The 14861-nt window shown below is 28.9% G+C and overlaps 1 protein-coding gene across 8 annotated transcripts; it reads left to right on the top strand.

Moving 5' to 3' along the window:
- Positions 1-1558: 1558 nt before the first annotated feature.
- On the top strand, positions 1559-14333 carry LOC132939529 (glutathione hydrolase 1 proenzyme-like). 8 transcript variants are annotated; one of them, XM_061006743.1, is made up of 13 exons: positions 1559-1770; positions 6101-6201; positions 8484-8624; positions 9445-9642; positions 9749-9958; positions 10134-10354; positions 10919-11114; positions 12001-12201; positions 12329-12557; positions 12641-12831; positions 12920-13160; positions 13697-13810; positions 13900-14333. In XM_061006743.1, the coding sequence occupies exons 3-13, from the start codon at positions 8611-8613 to the stop codon at positions 14047-14049; spliced, it is 1965 nt and encodes a 654-aa protein (XP_060862726.1). In that variant the 5' UTR covers positions 1559-1770; positions 6101-6201; positions 8484-8610; the 3' UTR covers positions 14050-14333. The 8 variants fall into 8 exon arrangements, with proteins under 8 accessions (XP_060862726.1, XP_060862725.1, XP_060862729.1 ...); XM_061006742.1 differs by lacking the exon at positions 6101-6201; XM_061006746.1 differs by lacking the exons at positions 1559-1770; positions 6101-6201 and adding an exon at positions 8209-8226.
- The last annotated feature ends 528 nt before the right edge of the window (positions 14334-14861 follow it).

Consider the following 14861-nt stretch of genomic DNA (forward strand, 5'->3'; position numbering starts at 1 on the left):
ATCGGTCCGCTCAGAATCTAAAAAAAGGTGGACAAGTGGATACCCGTGCTCTCCTGTACAGCATGTCGTTGTAACGGATATGTTAAATTTGAATTCTTTGAAAAATTATTGCATAAGAAAAACGATTCTGAGCGGAAACGTTGTGTCCTCCTATAAACAATCCTTGTATAACTAAAACAAAATATAATGACTTTTAATAATCAAATTTAATAAATAAATAAAAAAATTAATAAAAATCGAAAATATCTCATGGCTAAAATTGCGCAACTTTTAAGTGTACTTTTATTTTTTAATAAAAGTAGAAAAACTTTTTTAGAATCTTCTATTAAAATGTCTAATGTTAGCTATGAAAAGAAAAACTATTATGAGTTTTTAACTGAAAAATAGTTTAAAAAATTTGAAAAATTTCCAATGGCTATAAATATCTCAAAAATAACTAAAATAGTTTGAAATTTTTACCATGTATGGAAAATGGTTATTTTAACGAGGGTCTGTGGTTATTGGTTCTTGAATTACAACAAAATATCAAAAATCGACAGATGGAATTTCATTAATTTACCGGTAAAAATCCAATTTCATAAAAATATTAAATTTTAAAGTTCATAAAAAACTAATATGTTACTTTCCGGTAAACTTTTTTTTTTTGTTTAAGATAGAAAAATGTGTGCTAACACGATAATATAACAATAGAAATCGTGCCTATATGTATCTTTATAATTTTTTAACTATTATTAAAGCATCTTTGAGGACCCTTGCATTAAGAGATCAAAAAAAGTCAATGGAATGTACCAATATAAATATTTGGTGAAAATTTCAAGTGTCTACGGATATTAGTTTTTGAGTTATACACCGAAAAAAAAATGTTAAAAATTGGTTTTGACTAAAAATTCCCATTATTCCTTCATTTTAGATTTTGAGTGGAGCGGTGGATGAATTGATTTGACAATGATGTGTGTTTTTTTATCTGTGTTTGTATACACGATAAGTAGTTGAAATAATGCTTCGATTTTAGACTTCAGTATATTTTCCGGTGGGAAAGTGAATGTTGTTGGTGCTTGGAGATTTCAAAATACTATACAAAATAATTGAGAAAAACAAAGGTCTTTTACGTGTATTATCATATTTTATAAGTTATAACACAATTATCTTGACTTGTACAGTTGTACATAAAATTGCTATTGGTATGATAAAAAATGTTGATTGACGAATGCTTATGGTATCTCCCCACCCCCACTAATATGTCTCTGACAATGTTAGGTATAATTTTATATTTGAGTTTATGTTACACTTATTTTGTAGCATAATATTATAAACATATATGTTTCTTAAATTTACTAGGTACTTATAATAGTAGTTGTTTTAAAATTTAAATCATCAATTTATGAGATAGGTATATATTATATACAATACAATGTTATGGCAACGGACGATTTACGACTGTACAATTATTATATATTGTGATAACCAAGTGTCATATCAATTTTGATAATATGCTATGACTACGGTCTACGGAAGTGAATGTGTAGATGAGGTTAGTATAGTACTGTACCGACAGCCTTGAACACGACTCGTAGGTATATGGACTTATCGGTTGATAAGTTGACCGAATTTTAAAAACATGTGTAAAAAAATTATGTGGACGCCACACCAGTATTTTATACTTACGTCTCACAAGTGTGTAACATCGAAAATTTACATTTCAAAGTTCAAGTGAGCTTTGATAGGTATAGTTCTTATGTTATAATAGTGAATCAAACTATTGTAAAATATGTAAGTAAACTATAATATCTGTTGTCTCTGATGGTTTTATTTTAGTTTTTAAATCCACACAAATAGATATAAGTTATAGTTATCACTCATGAGCAATATTAAATTTTAGATTTTGAGCGAAGCGATGAATGTATTGTTTTTACAATGATTTGTGTTATTGATTTTTTTTTTATTCAAAATTCGGTTTTCGACAAACTCAATTATGATTTTTGGTGTAACTCTAAAAAAACTTATCTTAGATACATGAAATTTTCACTAAATATTTATATTAACATAGGAAATGTTTCTTTATACCATAACATTTTCAAAATATTTTACTCATTTTGAGCTATTTATAGGAATATGAAAAATTCTATTATTATTAGTTTTTTTAATTAATGTTGATAAAAAAAATGTAATACAAGGTTCCTCGTTAGTTGTTGTTATTGGAAATTAAGAAAAGTTGAGCGTAAATCTACAATATTTTTTTACGTGCATCTGTAGTTAGAATTTTGATAAAATTCGTAAAAATTTGCAAATTATTTTAAGTTAGGAATTTATAAATATTATCTCAAATATCAAATATTCATAAATATCTTTTTATATCTAAGATTTTAAAATTTTGTACAACATTTCTTATAAGTTTGTCTACCTTTATCAAAAACCAAATGTTTACCAGAAAGTCAATATTCGTCAATAAGCGTTTGAAGTCTAGACTTCTCACGGAGTGAATTTTTTATTTTGTTGCGATTCACAAATAAATAACGGTAGATACTTGAAATGTACAAAATATGTTTATTTTATCATTTTCTATACTTGATACAATTTTCAAAATATTCTGACTCGATTTGGTCTCTTTGAGCTCTTTTTTTCTTTAAAATATATCAATAAGATGTTATTTGTTCGGTCAAAAAACTTGAAAAATTAATGCAAGACCTCTCACACATTGTTACAATATCAGTTTTGTATTATTAAAAATACATAGCCTAGGTTTTTTTTATAATCGTTTAAAGTTCAAATTTTGACAACATTTATCATATTGACAATTTACAAATTATTTTGCAATTAAAAATTTATAAAATGTTCAATTTTATGTATACCTAAGAATTAAAAATGTAAAACAAGGTTCCACGTAAGTTGTTCATATTGTAACCAAAAAATCTAAAAAATACATAAACACAGTTGTAGTTATTTGTAGTTAAAGTTTTGGACGAAATTAGATACTTAAACGAAGAAGAACGATTTTAGTTGTGTGTTATAATTTAAAAATATGATTCATGGGTACTTGAAACTTCAAATAATATTAATTGAACTTACCGGCTACCGTATTGACAATCTATACTGTTATATAAAGAGGAGTTGTTAATTGACGTTGTTGAGGGTAATCTCTGGAACTACTGGACCGATTTCAAAAATTCTTTCACCATTAGAAAGCTACATTCTTTGCGAGTGTCATAGACATACATTTAATCCGATAAAGTGAATAAATAATTAGTTATTATGAGTAATTAAAAGAAACGTGTAAATTGTATACCTATATATGGCAGAGCGACCGTTGGGTTCAAGCTACCTGTAACCTGACCTTTTTGGCTTTTTCTCTTATGTGTGTCTTATCGGCACGTATATATGAATTGTTCCGAGAAGTAAAATTCGACAATCTACATAAATATACCATGTACAATGATACAATGTAAAATATTTTTCTAATTTAATTTTTAATTTTAGTATTTAAAGTCTAAGTTTGACATTTAGTTCAAAGTATGTTGTTTGAAACGTGTAATAATCCTATCACGAACTAAATCAATATTTATTAACTATGATAAAATATCGAAAAACAATTTGTAAAATTCGTTTTAAATATAGGTAATCTCTAAACTATTATAGTATTGGGATTATTTTATTAAAAATTAAATTATATTCTTAAACTTATCATTAGACATTATAAAAACTAATAAGTGAATCATTACAATATATACGCTTATATTTTTTTTTTGTTACCTACTCAAATGACTTTGTTTTAAAAACACATTATATAAATTTCTGATAATGATAAGTTAATAATGATTAGTAAACATAATACATAAATACATTATATTATAATTACTGTTAACTGTTTAGCGTTAAGTCAAAAAATAAACAAAAATAATATATATTTGTATTTTGAAAATTCTATTTGATAAAAATACATGTAATAAAAAAGATTCATATTTTATAAAAAAATGTAAATGGAATAACAAATCTTAATATAAGGAATTTATTTGATGAAAAAATCGATAATTTGAGAAATCTATATTTGATAAAAATGTTAATAATAACCTGTTTGATAAAAAATACATATTTTATAAAAAAATTTAAATTAAATAAAAATCTTAATAAAAATTCTGTTTGATTAAAAATCAATAAAAAATCAATATTTGATCAACTACAAATTGGGCTACTCTGAGATGCATAGGCCAAAAAAATTACAATATAAAATATAAGTGAGTAAGTAACATTATATGAGATCAAAAAAGGCAAAAAATAATATTTGTATTGATCTATTTTACAGTAGTATTTTATGTTTTAATTAAAGATATGAGTTAGAACTTTTTAACCAATCTATTATTTTTATTTTCAAATAATTTGTGATAATGAAAAGAAATAAACTATGTTTTTAAGCCAGCTAATTGTATATTAATATAGATGATTTCAATTGAAGGTGACGTCAGTAGGTAATGTAGCAATAAATATTACAATTATTCTTAATTTAAAATAAATGTTAAGTAATACTCATTAGTACTCCATTTGAAGTCTTAACAAATATCGTATACTAATATTATGTAACAGTAGTAATCGTGGAAAAGAGTGGGACACAGTTAAACCATTTTAAAATAAAAATTTTTAAATGAACATACCAATGCATAAAAACTAGTCGGGTGTTTTAACAACATTTTGATTATTTTTTTTAAAATTATTTTTTCAATTTTGGTGAATCAAGTAATTATAACATTTTTAATACAATTCATTTACACCCTAACAAGTGTTGAAAAGAAGTAGATGGTAGAAATTCTCTAAAAACTATAAACAATGAAAGGGTATGAATAGAAAATTATTATAACTTCCACACTACCTACCTAATACTTGATAAAATATCACAATTATTCTTAAGTGTCTAATAACTCAAAATCAGCAAACGTATAGTTGGTCGGATTGCAGGAATCGATCGGCCAAAGTTGAGGGCTGCGTGAACTTGGGCCCCTACTTTTGTTTTTTTGATTTCTAAGTTTTCTACTGATTTACAAATTCGCAGATTTCATTTACAAATATTTACAATTAATTTACAATTGATCGCAATTTGTCTGAAGTCGATCGGCCAAAGTCGGGGGCTGCGTGAACTTGACCCCCTGACTTTGTTTTTTGATTTCTAAGTTTTCTGATAATTTACAAATTTGGGGATTGAATTTACAATTGTTTACAACTTATTTATAATTGTTTACAATTTGTCCGGAAGCGATCAGACAGATTTTGACTCGACGGCCGAGGGGGGAGTTTACAAATTCGGGTATTGAATTTACAATTATTCACAATTGTTTGCAATTATTTTGAAAATTTTTGCACAAAGTCGGGTGGGGGGGCATCTTCATGTATATGTCTATGTGAGGCAACAGTAGATTAAACAATCTACTGGCTAATTCTTTCACATCCAGGCTCATGCTCGCATGCTTAAGGTACCTACTATGAATGGATATTTAAATCTACACAATTCCGCAAATTTGCGGAATTTTTCTCTACCGGGCGTAAACAGTCCTGTACACTATAAGCGGTGACATTGAGTATTGATTTAAAATGCAGACGTATTTAAAATTTTAATGAAAACAAAAGTAAGTTTTGTATTTATTATATTATGTAAACAATACACTAGTTTTCAGCTGTACAGAAATAGGATGCAATGTGGTAGTATATGTGAGTTCGATTTGGATTATTTTTATTATGCATTTTTAATTATGTATCATTAAAATAGTTGACTTAAACATCAAGTATAAAAACAATTTATAGTAGGCAGATGATGAAATATGAAAACTCGTTTGAAAATCCTTGAAATTAGTAAAAAAAAGACATCATGCTCTTCTCTTACTACTATATTCATAAAAATATTAAATTACTTGTGTGTTAAGTCTCCATCTGAATAAGTAGATAGGTACTTAAACAATCCATCTGACACGGTCAGTAGTGCAGTGGCGTACTTTAGGGGTGGAGTCCCGGGGTTCAACCCCCCCCCAGAATGGAATTATATAATATTGTTAACTCATAACTCATATGCATTTTCATAATATTATACACTTATAATATTTTACTACTATTTATTTTTTAGAAATTTGAAAATACATCACTGCCGTAGCGACCTGTCCGCTTTTCACCAACAACCAACGACGCTACACTGTCGACTCTCCCAGCACGCCGCAAAGGCGTAAGGTGAAGGGATGGGAAGACAAGTCGCGCCCGACGATGGCCGGGCGCTGGCGATTGACTAGCTCTCATTTTACAACTGTCATCACGACAACTTGTTGATGTCACCGTCGTTATTACTTATTTTCATACCGCGTTACCACATTGTAATACACGGATTTACGTTACCTTACTTCATATTTGGTTCATCGTCCCGTTGGACAATCGATCGCACATACAGACAGTGGCGTATTTAGGTTTTTGTCATGGGGGGGGAGGGATGTGATTTTACCCAGTAGCCCTACTCTTAAAGCTAGAGGCCTTAAGTTAGGACTCCGAAAAATGTTGTATATTATGTACAGTCTATGGGGGGATTGATCCCCCCCGTAAATACGCCGCTGCATACAGGCAACTGTCCTCGTAAATAATGTACATAATCATACCATAATAAAGTGTACACCATAATTGTCTTAAATCGTGTTGTGTTATTACATCAACACCCACCCTGTGACTGACAACATCACCCACAGCCCGTGTCAGGCGCCTTGCATCGCTTAGTAACTTTAGGAGAGTTTCTGGAGCTATCACATATTGTTATATCCCTATAAATGTTCCAGTATGCCCTTCACACGTCCCCGTTGTTTTCCAATCAGTTTTACCATTGATTAAGTATTTATACAATGGACGGTTTTACCAATCAGTAACATAATTCTCCTATTAGATATTTCGAATTCTATCTGTATGTGGCAAGAGTTAAACCTATAGTTTTGCTCTTAAAAACCCTCTAATGCACTCACATTTGATACCACTGTGGTCAATCCGTGTTAGAAGGGGTGAGGTAGGATAGATCCTAACACGACCCTTTTTTTCAATATTTATAATAACATAAACTATAAATCATAAATTATTCTTTTAAAGAAAAAATAGTGCATGTTAAAAATCAGCCCCCCGGCCATTTCACCCCCATTGATTCAGAACATCTTAGAATATGTCAGTATCTTAATTCCGCGTATGCCTCTGCTATATGCTCATTGCTGAGCCACCTCATGACTTCTCACCAATTCTAGACTTTTTTGGACTCTCTGGTCTAATACCGATCGCAGGCACAGGTCCAATCTATCTTTTCTTTTTTAAATTACTTTTCATGCAAACTTGATTCCCCTACACAGCCTGCACTCATTTCTATTGTTGGTTTCGAAGTTCCGTCACGCTATACTTGCTAGATTTAATTATTAAATTAATAGATAACACAGATTATTAAAACATATTCATAAGCAGTATAGAGTCGATACAAAACACGGACATAATATACTTAATTATTGACGCATCACTCGTACGTATATGTATTGCACTTGATACTTATAAGTCAGTTCATACAGTCAGATTGTAGGTACTTATGACATACCTACATATTATTATGTGGACATCAATAAACATTTTAATATTTTTGACAGTTTATTTATCATCGAAAACAAAAAAAATTATAATCACATAATTTATTAGAAAAGTTTAAAATGGGAATTTGGATTTAGTAAATGTTTTAATATTTTAATATTTAATAAGTGAATATTCAACCTGTGGTATACCATTTTTTTAACAATCTAATTACATAATATAATATATATAATACATATTATATAATCACGCTCCTTATTATATTTATGTTAAAGTTAATAATCAATATATATAAGTATTTAATTGAATAATATGCATATTATTAAGGATTTATATAAGGATTTTTCCAAACTTGTTTTTTATGACAGTTTTATTACCTCCCTAGTTATTTTATTATATTTGTTTGCTTTTTGTGAAATCATAGTAATAGTAATAACAAATAATTATTAATATCATTCTGAATGTCAAATTATTATATCGATAATTATCGATATAATTAATCGATTGTTAGGGACGCAACTATCTGAAGTGTTTTAATACAATATGCTTAAATAGGTGTTATTACTTATATAGTTATATCTGTACTTACCAATCCTTTTTACTTTTTAGGTTAGTTTTTAAACTGGTTTATTTCATAGTAAAAATATTTACGTCACGGTTGGTATTAAATTTAGCAATATTTAATGTAAATCTGAAGTATTTCAATATATACATAAATATTAAATAGGTATTATATTTGTACTCACCAATCGTCTTTAGATTAGGTTTTTTATTGGTTTGTTCTTAGCAAAAATATTTTTTTATTTATGAATATGAATCTCATTATTATAAATTACCCGATTGGACTAAACCCAGTATTATATGATGTTAGAGCACCGACATCCGTTCCATTTATTATTATTGTTATTTTTCAGATTATTATATTGGTTCTACCAATACGCTCAGAAGAAGAAAAAGTAGTGTAGTTATCGCACGTTTGTTCTTATTGCTTTTAACTTCTAATCACCAAATTGATGTCCGTACAATAAAAAGCAAAATATAATGCTTGTGACTTTGTAAGTTGATTTTACTATTATTAAATTCAAAAAATTATATTACCACTTACCGAACAACTAACCAATTTTGTTATGTACTGATGTAATAAGTATTATGATTTATTGATTTATGACCAGAATCCCTAAATTTTATATTTTGTACATTCATGTTGATAGTATAATTACATATAGTTACCGTGATTGAATATTTATTATCTGTACAATTGTGTGGATATAAATCATTCTTAAATAATAATAATAATATTTTGAAAAAAAAATTTGTATCGATTGGCGTATCTGGAATTAAACATCTGTACATCCGTAGTTCAATTTTCATACCAAAAAAAGTTCCATGACAGTATGTGATTCTTACATTTTGTGGAATTTTTCGATCACCAATAATTATCATTTTTAGATCCAATAGGCACCCTAAATACTTAATTTTGTTATATGATCTAATATTATTGTTATTATGGATCTTTAATTATTAATTTTCGATTTGCTTTGCTGAAATATAATTTATTTACTTTCTCAATGAAATGTATACTGTTCACAGTTGCATATAAATAACTACATGACATACTTATAAGTTGTAACTAATTGGTACCTCATGTTACTATACAATTGCATTTTAAAAGTACGTGTGTCATGCATTCTGCAACATAGCCATGCTATGACAGTAGCATTAAATAGTATAATATATATATATATGTATATTATATTGGTAGATTAACTTTGGGCAGATAATTTCCACTGTGGGAAGTTAATCCCCCAAAGTATCATCGTTTTTGCGTTTATTCCGATATTGTTTCTCTCTGATTGCAACCAAAACATATTATAGTCGCCTTGCTCGAGTAGGACTGGCGTTACTGACTGCCGTCGTTTCATTCCTGGTGGTATATTACCTCCAGGAATCCTCGGAGCACAACTCTGCTACCAGAATCTTCGACCAACAATTCTGGTTTCCATCGTCAAACATGCTGAGAGCGGTCTCGTTCAACGAGGTCGGAAACGCGTCCTACGTCGAACCACCTACACAGTTAGTACCTAGTGTAATAACTAGACATATTTTTTTAATTGCAATCGATATTATTATTAAAGACTCACACTGGAACGTCTGGAACGATGTTGATTATTTTCTTCAGATTTCAATCAAAACGTTGCCTGTACTTAGTAGTACTGATAATACTGACCGCCATAGTTTCGTTCCTAGTCTTATATCCAGAATCACACGCCACCGACCACAAAATCGATGATCCAGAATTCCGGGTACCACTACAGTCGAGTATGCCAGCGGGCTTGTACAATGAAGTTGGAATTGTCTCTAACGGTGGGCCGTGCTCACAAATCGGAGTGTAATAAAGTTATTAAATTACAATATTATTAAAATAACAAAAATATGGCAAACATTTAGATTTTTTAATATAATTAATACTTAATGCTCTTCTACTTTTACTAGTACCTATTGATTTTTAAAAACAACCATAAATTGTTCACATTTGATTGCACGATTCCAATGTTTTGCAAAAGGGATGTTATGTCAAAGGGTGGAAATGCCGTAGATGCCGCTATAGCTACTATGCTATGTGACGGTGTTCTATGTCCACAATACTTGGGAATTGGTGGAGGATTTTTAATGAGCATCTACAATGCAACAACCAAAAAAGTAATCACGATCAACGCACGTGAAACAGCTCCAGCTGCAGCAAGTACTTCAATGTTTGTTGAAAAACCCGACAAATCTATTTACGGTACGTACTAAAACAACAAAGCAGGATAAGTTAGGCTAATTTGTTAACTCATTAATTGAGTTGGTATAAAAAATTTAAGCTAAATTTATATTTAAAAAAATGTAGGTAATTCAACTTCGATTGATTAAAATTAAAATTTGACGGTTTGTAATTAAAAATAAAAAAAGTGAAATAGCTTAATATTAATATTATTTTATTTACTACCTAGCTAATTTATTTTCGTAAGCTCTGAGTCCGAAGATGGTAGGATAAAATACATTTTAAAAGTATTTAAATTAATTTGGATATCATTAATTGGCATATAAAATTAACTTGATGTTAAATATTTAGGTTAGTTGAAAATTATATGTTGAAAATTATTAACAAAAACAAATAGTTTGCTATATAAACTTAATTTTTGGTTTACTATTACAAATATGCGTATTATCGCAGAACAATGTGTTTTATAAATAACGATGATAAACGCATGTACAATAATTATTTATGCACCAGTATTAGGAAATAAAATATAATATGTGTTTATTGTCTAAACAAAAATATTTAAAATTCACAAATTATATGTAGGAGGATTGGCAGTTGCGGTTCCAGGTGCGCTAAAAGGCTACTCGGCTATTTATAACTTATACGGTGGTGGTGTTCCATGGGAATCGTTATTCGAGCCAGCTATACAGTTATGTGAAAATGGCATGGATATCAGTAAACGACTAGAGACAAACATGAAGAATAACCAAGACATGATTGAAAATGACCCATCGTTAAGGTACAATTTAAACCCAATATATAGGTACATTTCTTTGTTTTATCCTTTTATATCTTTTTATTTTTTAAAACTTACCTATACCTGTATTGAGATAAGCCATATAATTCATAATACGAATATTTGATAAATTACATACATAGCATGGAAAGAAAACAAAAAAAGGAACATTCAAGGAAGAAGCCACTCATTAGTGACACTTTGGTTTGATTACTTATAATAGGTATTCAGTGGCTATTCAGATTCGGTATTATAGGAGGTCACGAAACCATGTTCTTTTTAGCCCGCCTCGTGGGTTGCTAGGATGGTTTGGTATTTTTTATTATTGGGTTGTAATGGGAGGCGAGCTTATTAAAGAATCTATTTGACTACATTTTGGCTTCTTCATCAATTGTTTTGATATGAAGGTCGTTGTGGAGAGTATATGATTAGAGACAAGAAAGGCTCGTAAGTAATTTTACGGAGCGATATGTTTTGAAATGTTTGTGTTTTATTAGTATTACATTTTTTGGCTGAGCCCCAAAGTTGGAGTCCGTATATCCAAAAAGGTTTAAGAAGTGATTTGTAAATTATTATTTTAGTTTTCAAATTGGTGAGTTTTTTGTTTGAAATTAGAGTTTTTGCCATACGGGAGCGTGCGTTTAGAAATAATCTTTTAGTTTTTAAATGTTTATTCCATGCATTTATATATTATAGTGGTACGTACAATGTACATAGCGTATAGTATACATGTATTTAGATACAAAAAGTATTTATATTGAACTATATTAAGCCATTGGAGAAATTTAGTGTATAATTTACCATATGTTATGTAATATGTGTATATAATAATTATTGGCGTATATGTTTTTAAGTTTAACCATTTAATGAAGTTCAGTTTTATTTTTAGAGAATCATTTTACGATGAAGAATTCGGTCGAGTGAAGACTGCTGGAGAAATTTACAAGTTACCTAAATTAGCAGAAACACTGAGAATAATAGCGAAAGAAGGTGTGGATGCCATTTATAACGGTTCGTTAACGTCTAAAGTATTAAAAGATTTAAAAAAAGTGAAAAGTCTAATCACCAAAGAAGATTTAGCCAATTATGAGTGAGTAGATTACTTAGTACGTTGGTTTCTGAGATGAGTCTTAATTTATAGTATTAAAGTTAGAAATTTGGTTTTTAAATGCTGTAAACAAAATAATTAAGTAAAAAAATCAATGTCATGTTATCAGTGTTGAAATCGAAGAATCTTTACCCGTTAAGTTGAAAAGTGGACATACAATACACACGGGACCACCACCTAGTTCTGGTATAATATTAGCCTACATACTCCGTGTGTTGGACGGCATGTTACCAGCCCCCAATGCAGGATTGGACGCTCATAGATTGGTGGAGGCTTTCAAATTTGGTTACGGTGAGAGAACCCATTTAGGAGATCATACATTTGTAGACGTGTCGCAGGTATGCATCATGTATGATCGAGTACATATTATTTTAACAAAATGTATATAATATTATATTTGAACATTATTAATTTTTTTTAGATTTATGATAAAGTAAAGTCGGATTGTTACATGGATAGTATACGTGGTAAAATATCCGATACTTTTACTTCATCAGATCCAAAGTACTACGGAGCTGACTTTCATATGCCAGAGAATCACGGGACTGCTAACATAGTCGTAACGGATTCAGCGGGAAATACTGTCGTGTGCACTAGTACATTAAACACATCGTGAGCAATAATTATTTATATAAAACCGTTTAATTGGTTCACGTAAATTGCAAATTCGAGTAATGCATCAAGTTTGTGTTTCGTTTAGTTTTGGATGTGGATTCATGTCCCCCAGCACTGGTATCATTTTTAATAACCAAATGAATGATTTTTCTTCTCCAGAAGTTATAAACAACTATGGAATTCCGTCTTCACCTGCTAATTTTATAGAACCAGGAAAACGACCAATGTCTTCAATGTGCCCAACTATAATTACCGACGAAAATGGTGATCTTGTTCTTGCAATAGGAGGAGCAGGTGGATCAAAAATCACTCTTACAATTGCCTATGTATGAGATTTATTTTATTGCTACTAAAACATTATCCAGTTTTGGAGTTTAAGATGATTTTAGGTATTTTTTCAACACCTTTTGTTAGCAATTTAACGGTTTTATAAATGTAAATTTCAAATCTCCTTTATTTAATAGTCACCAGTACTTTAAGTAAGTATGATCAACATGTGTTACATAATTTAACTTTTAAATACTCGTCCAACTCAAATTTAGTTTCAATAGTTGGCTTTGTATACTTTTCACACTGTTTTGTGAAAATGGTTTTTTTGCTAAGTAATATAATTATACTATTATATTGAAATACAAGGATCATGTTAAAATACATAAATATCGTGGTTATAATATATTATTAACTGCTTATATTTTCAATAAATAAGTTAAATATTTTTTATTCCTAGATATCAGACCTTAGTACCTTACACATAGTTAAATTAGTTAGGTTATGTATAAATATAACATATTGTTGTATTATTTTATTTCATTCGTGAATGAAAGCAAAAACATTTATATAATAAACGTTTTATTTTTTTTAGGTCTTAGCCCTTAAACTATGGTACGGTATGTCATTGAAAGAAGCGATCGACAAACCTAGAATTTATCATCAACTTGTTCCCATGAAAGTTCTTTATGAAGACGGAACGACGAAGGTTATTGTAGAAATATATAATAAAACTATAAAAGATAAAATTTAACAAACAATGTTGATATTATTTAAGTATTGGTGTAATTATTTTAGGACGTTGTTCAAAAACTTAAAGATATTGGTCATCCAGTGATGAGAATAAATAATGTTGTTTCAGCAGCAACAGCTATTGAAAAATCTGCATCAGGAATGATCGTAGCTATGCCAGATTTCCGGCGACCAGGAAATTCTTGGGGATATTAATACGAAAAAGTCTTACTAAATTAATTTATCTTTTTTTACAGATATTATTATATATTTTGTAAGTTTATTTTACAGTTATTTAAAATCTATTGATATAGCACAGTACCATAATGATTGATTTTGTTTTTGTATATAAATATTTTATAATATAATATCTTAGGTTATTATAATATATGGATTGTATTATGAATTATAACTTGTAAGATTGTTCGCAAGTCCTGCTAATTGTTTTTAGTAAACTATATATTAAATACTTTGTGTAACCATGAAAAAAATTTAAAATAATACAAATTATTTCTAAACGTTGAAATTATAAAAATTATTAAAGAATTAATTTTTTCAAATAATTCCTAAAATAAACCTCTGCACAAATAAAAATATATTATATTTTCTTAAAAAAAATTATATTCTCATATGCAGTACCTAAGCAGTACTATTTTTGAAGTAGGTATGATATTATAGATATTATATTCAGTCGGTTTCTGTTTGAAGATAGGGAAGTAGGTACTCTATTAATTAACATTAAAATATGTTATGTAGGTACCTAAGCTGTATTTTAAAATTGTTCAAACTTATCATATGCATATTTAATTTCTCTTCCGAATGGGTTTGTGTCGAATCTTTATTCAAAGCTTTTCATTTTTTAAAATTATCACGTACTTGCATTGTTGCATTACAATTTTTCATAAATAATTAGTAAGAATATAAGAATAAGGTCTATTTATTACTACTGAATACGAATTAGCTCTAATATAGATCTATTGAATTGACGGGCTGTCTTTTAGTTATTGTGTTCAGCTAAATTATTAAAG

Source organism: Metopolophium dirhodum, chromosome 2 (genome assembly GCF_019925205.1).
Source record: "Metopolophium dirhodum isolate CAU chromosome 2, ASM1992520v1, whole genome shotgun sequence".
Lineage (NCBI taxonomy): Eukaryota > Metazoa > Arthropoda > Insecta > Hemiptera > Aphididae > Metopolophium > Metopolophium dirhodum.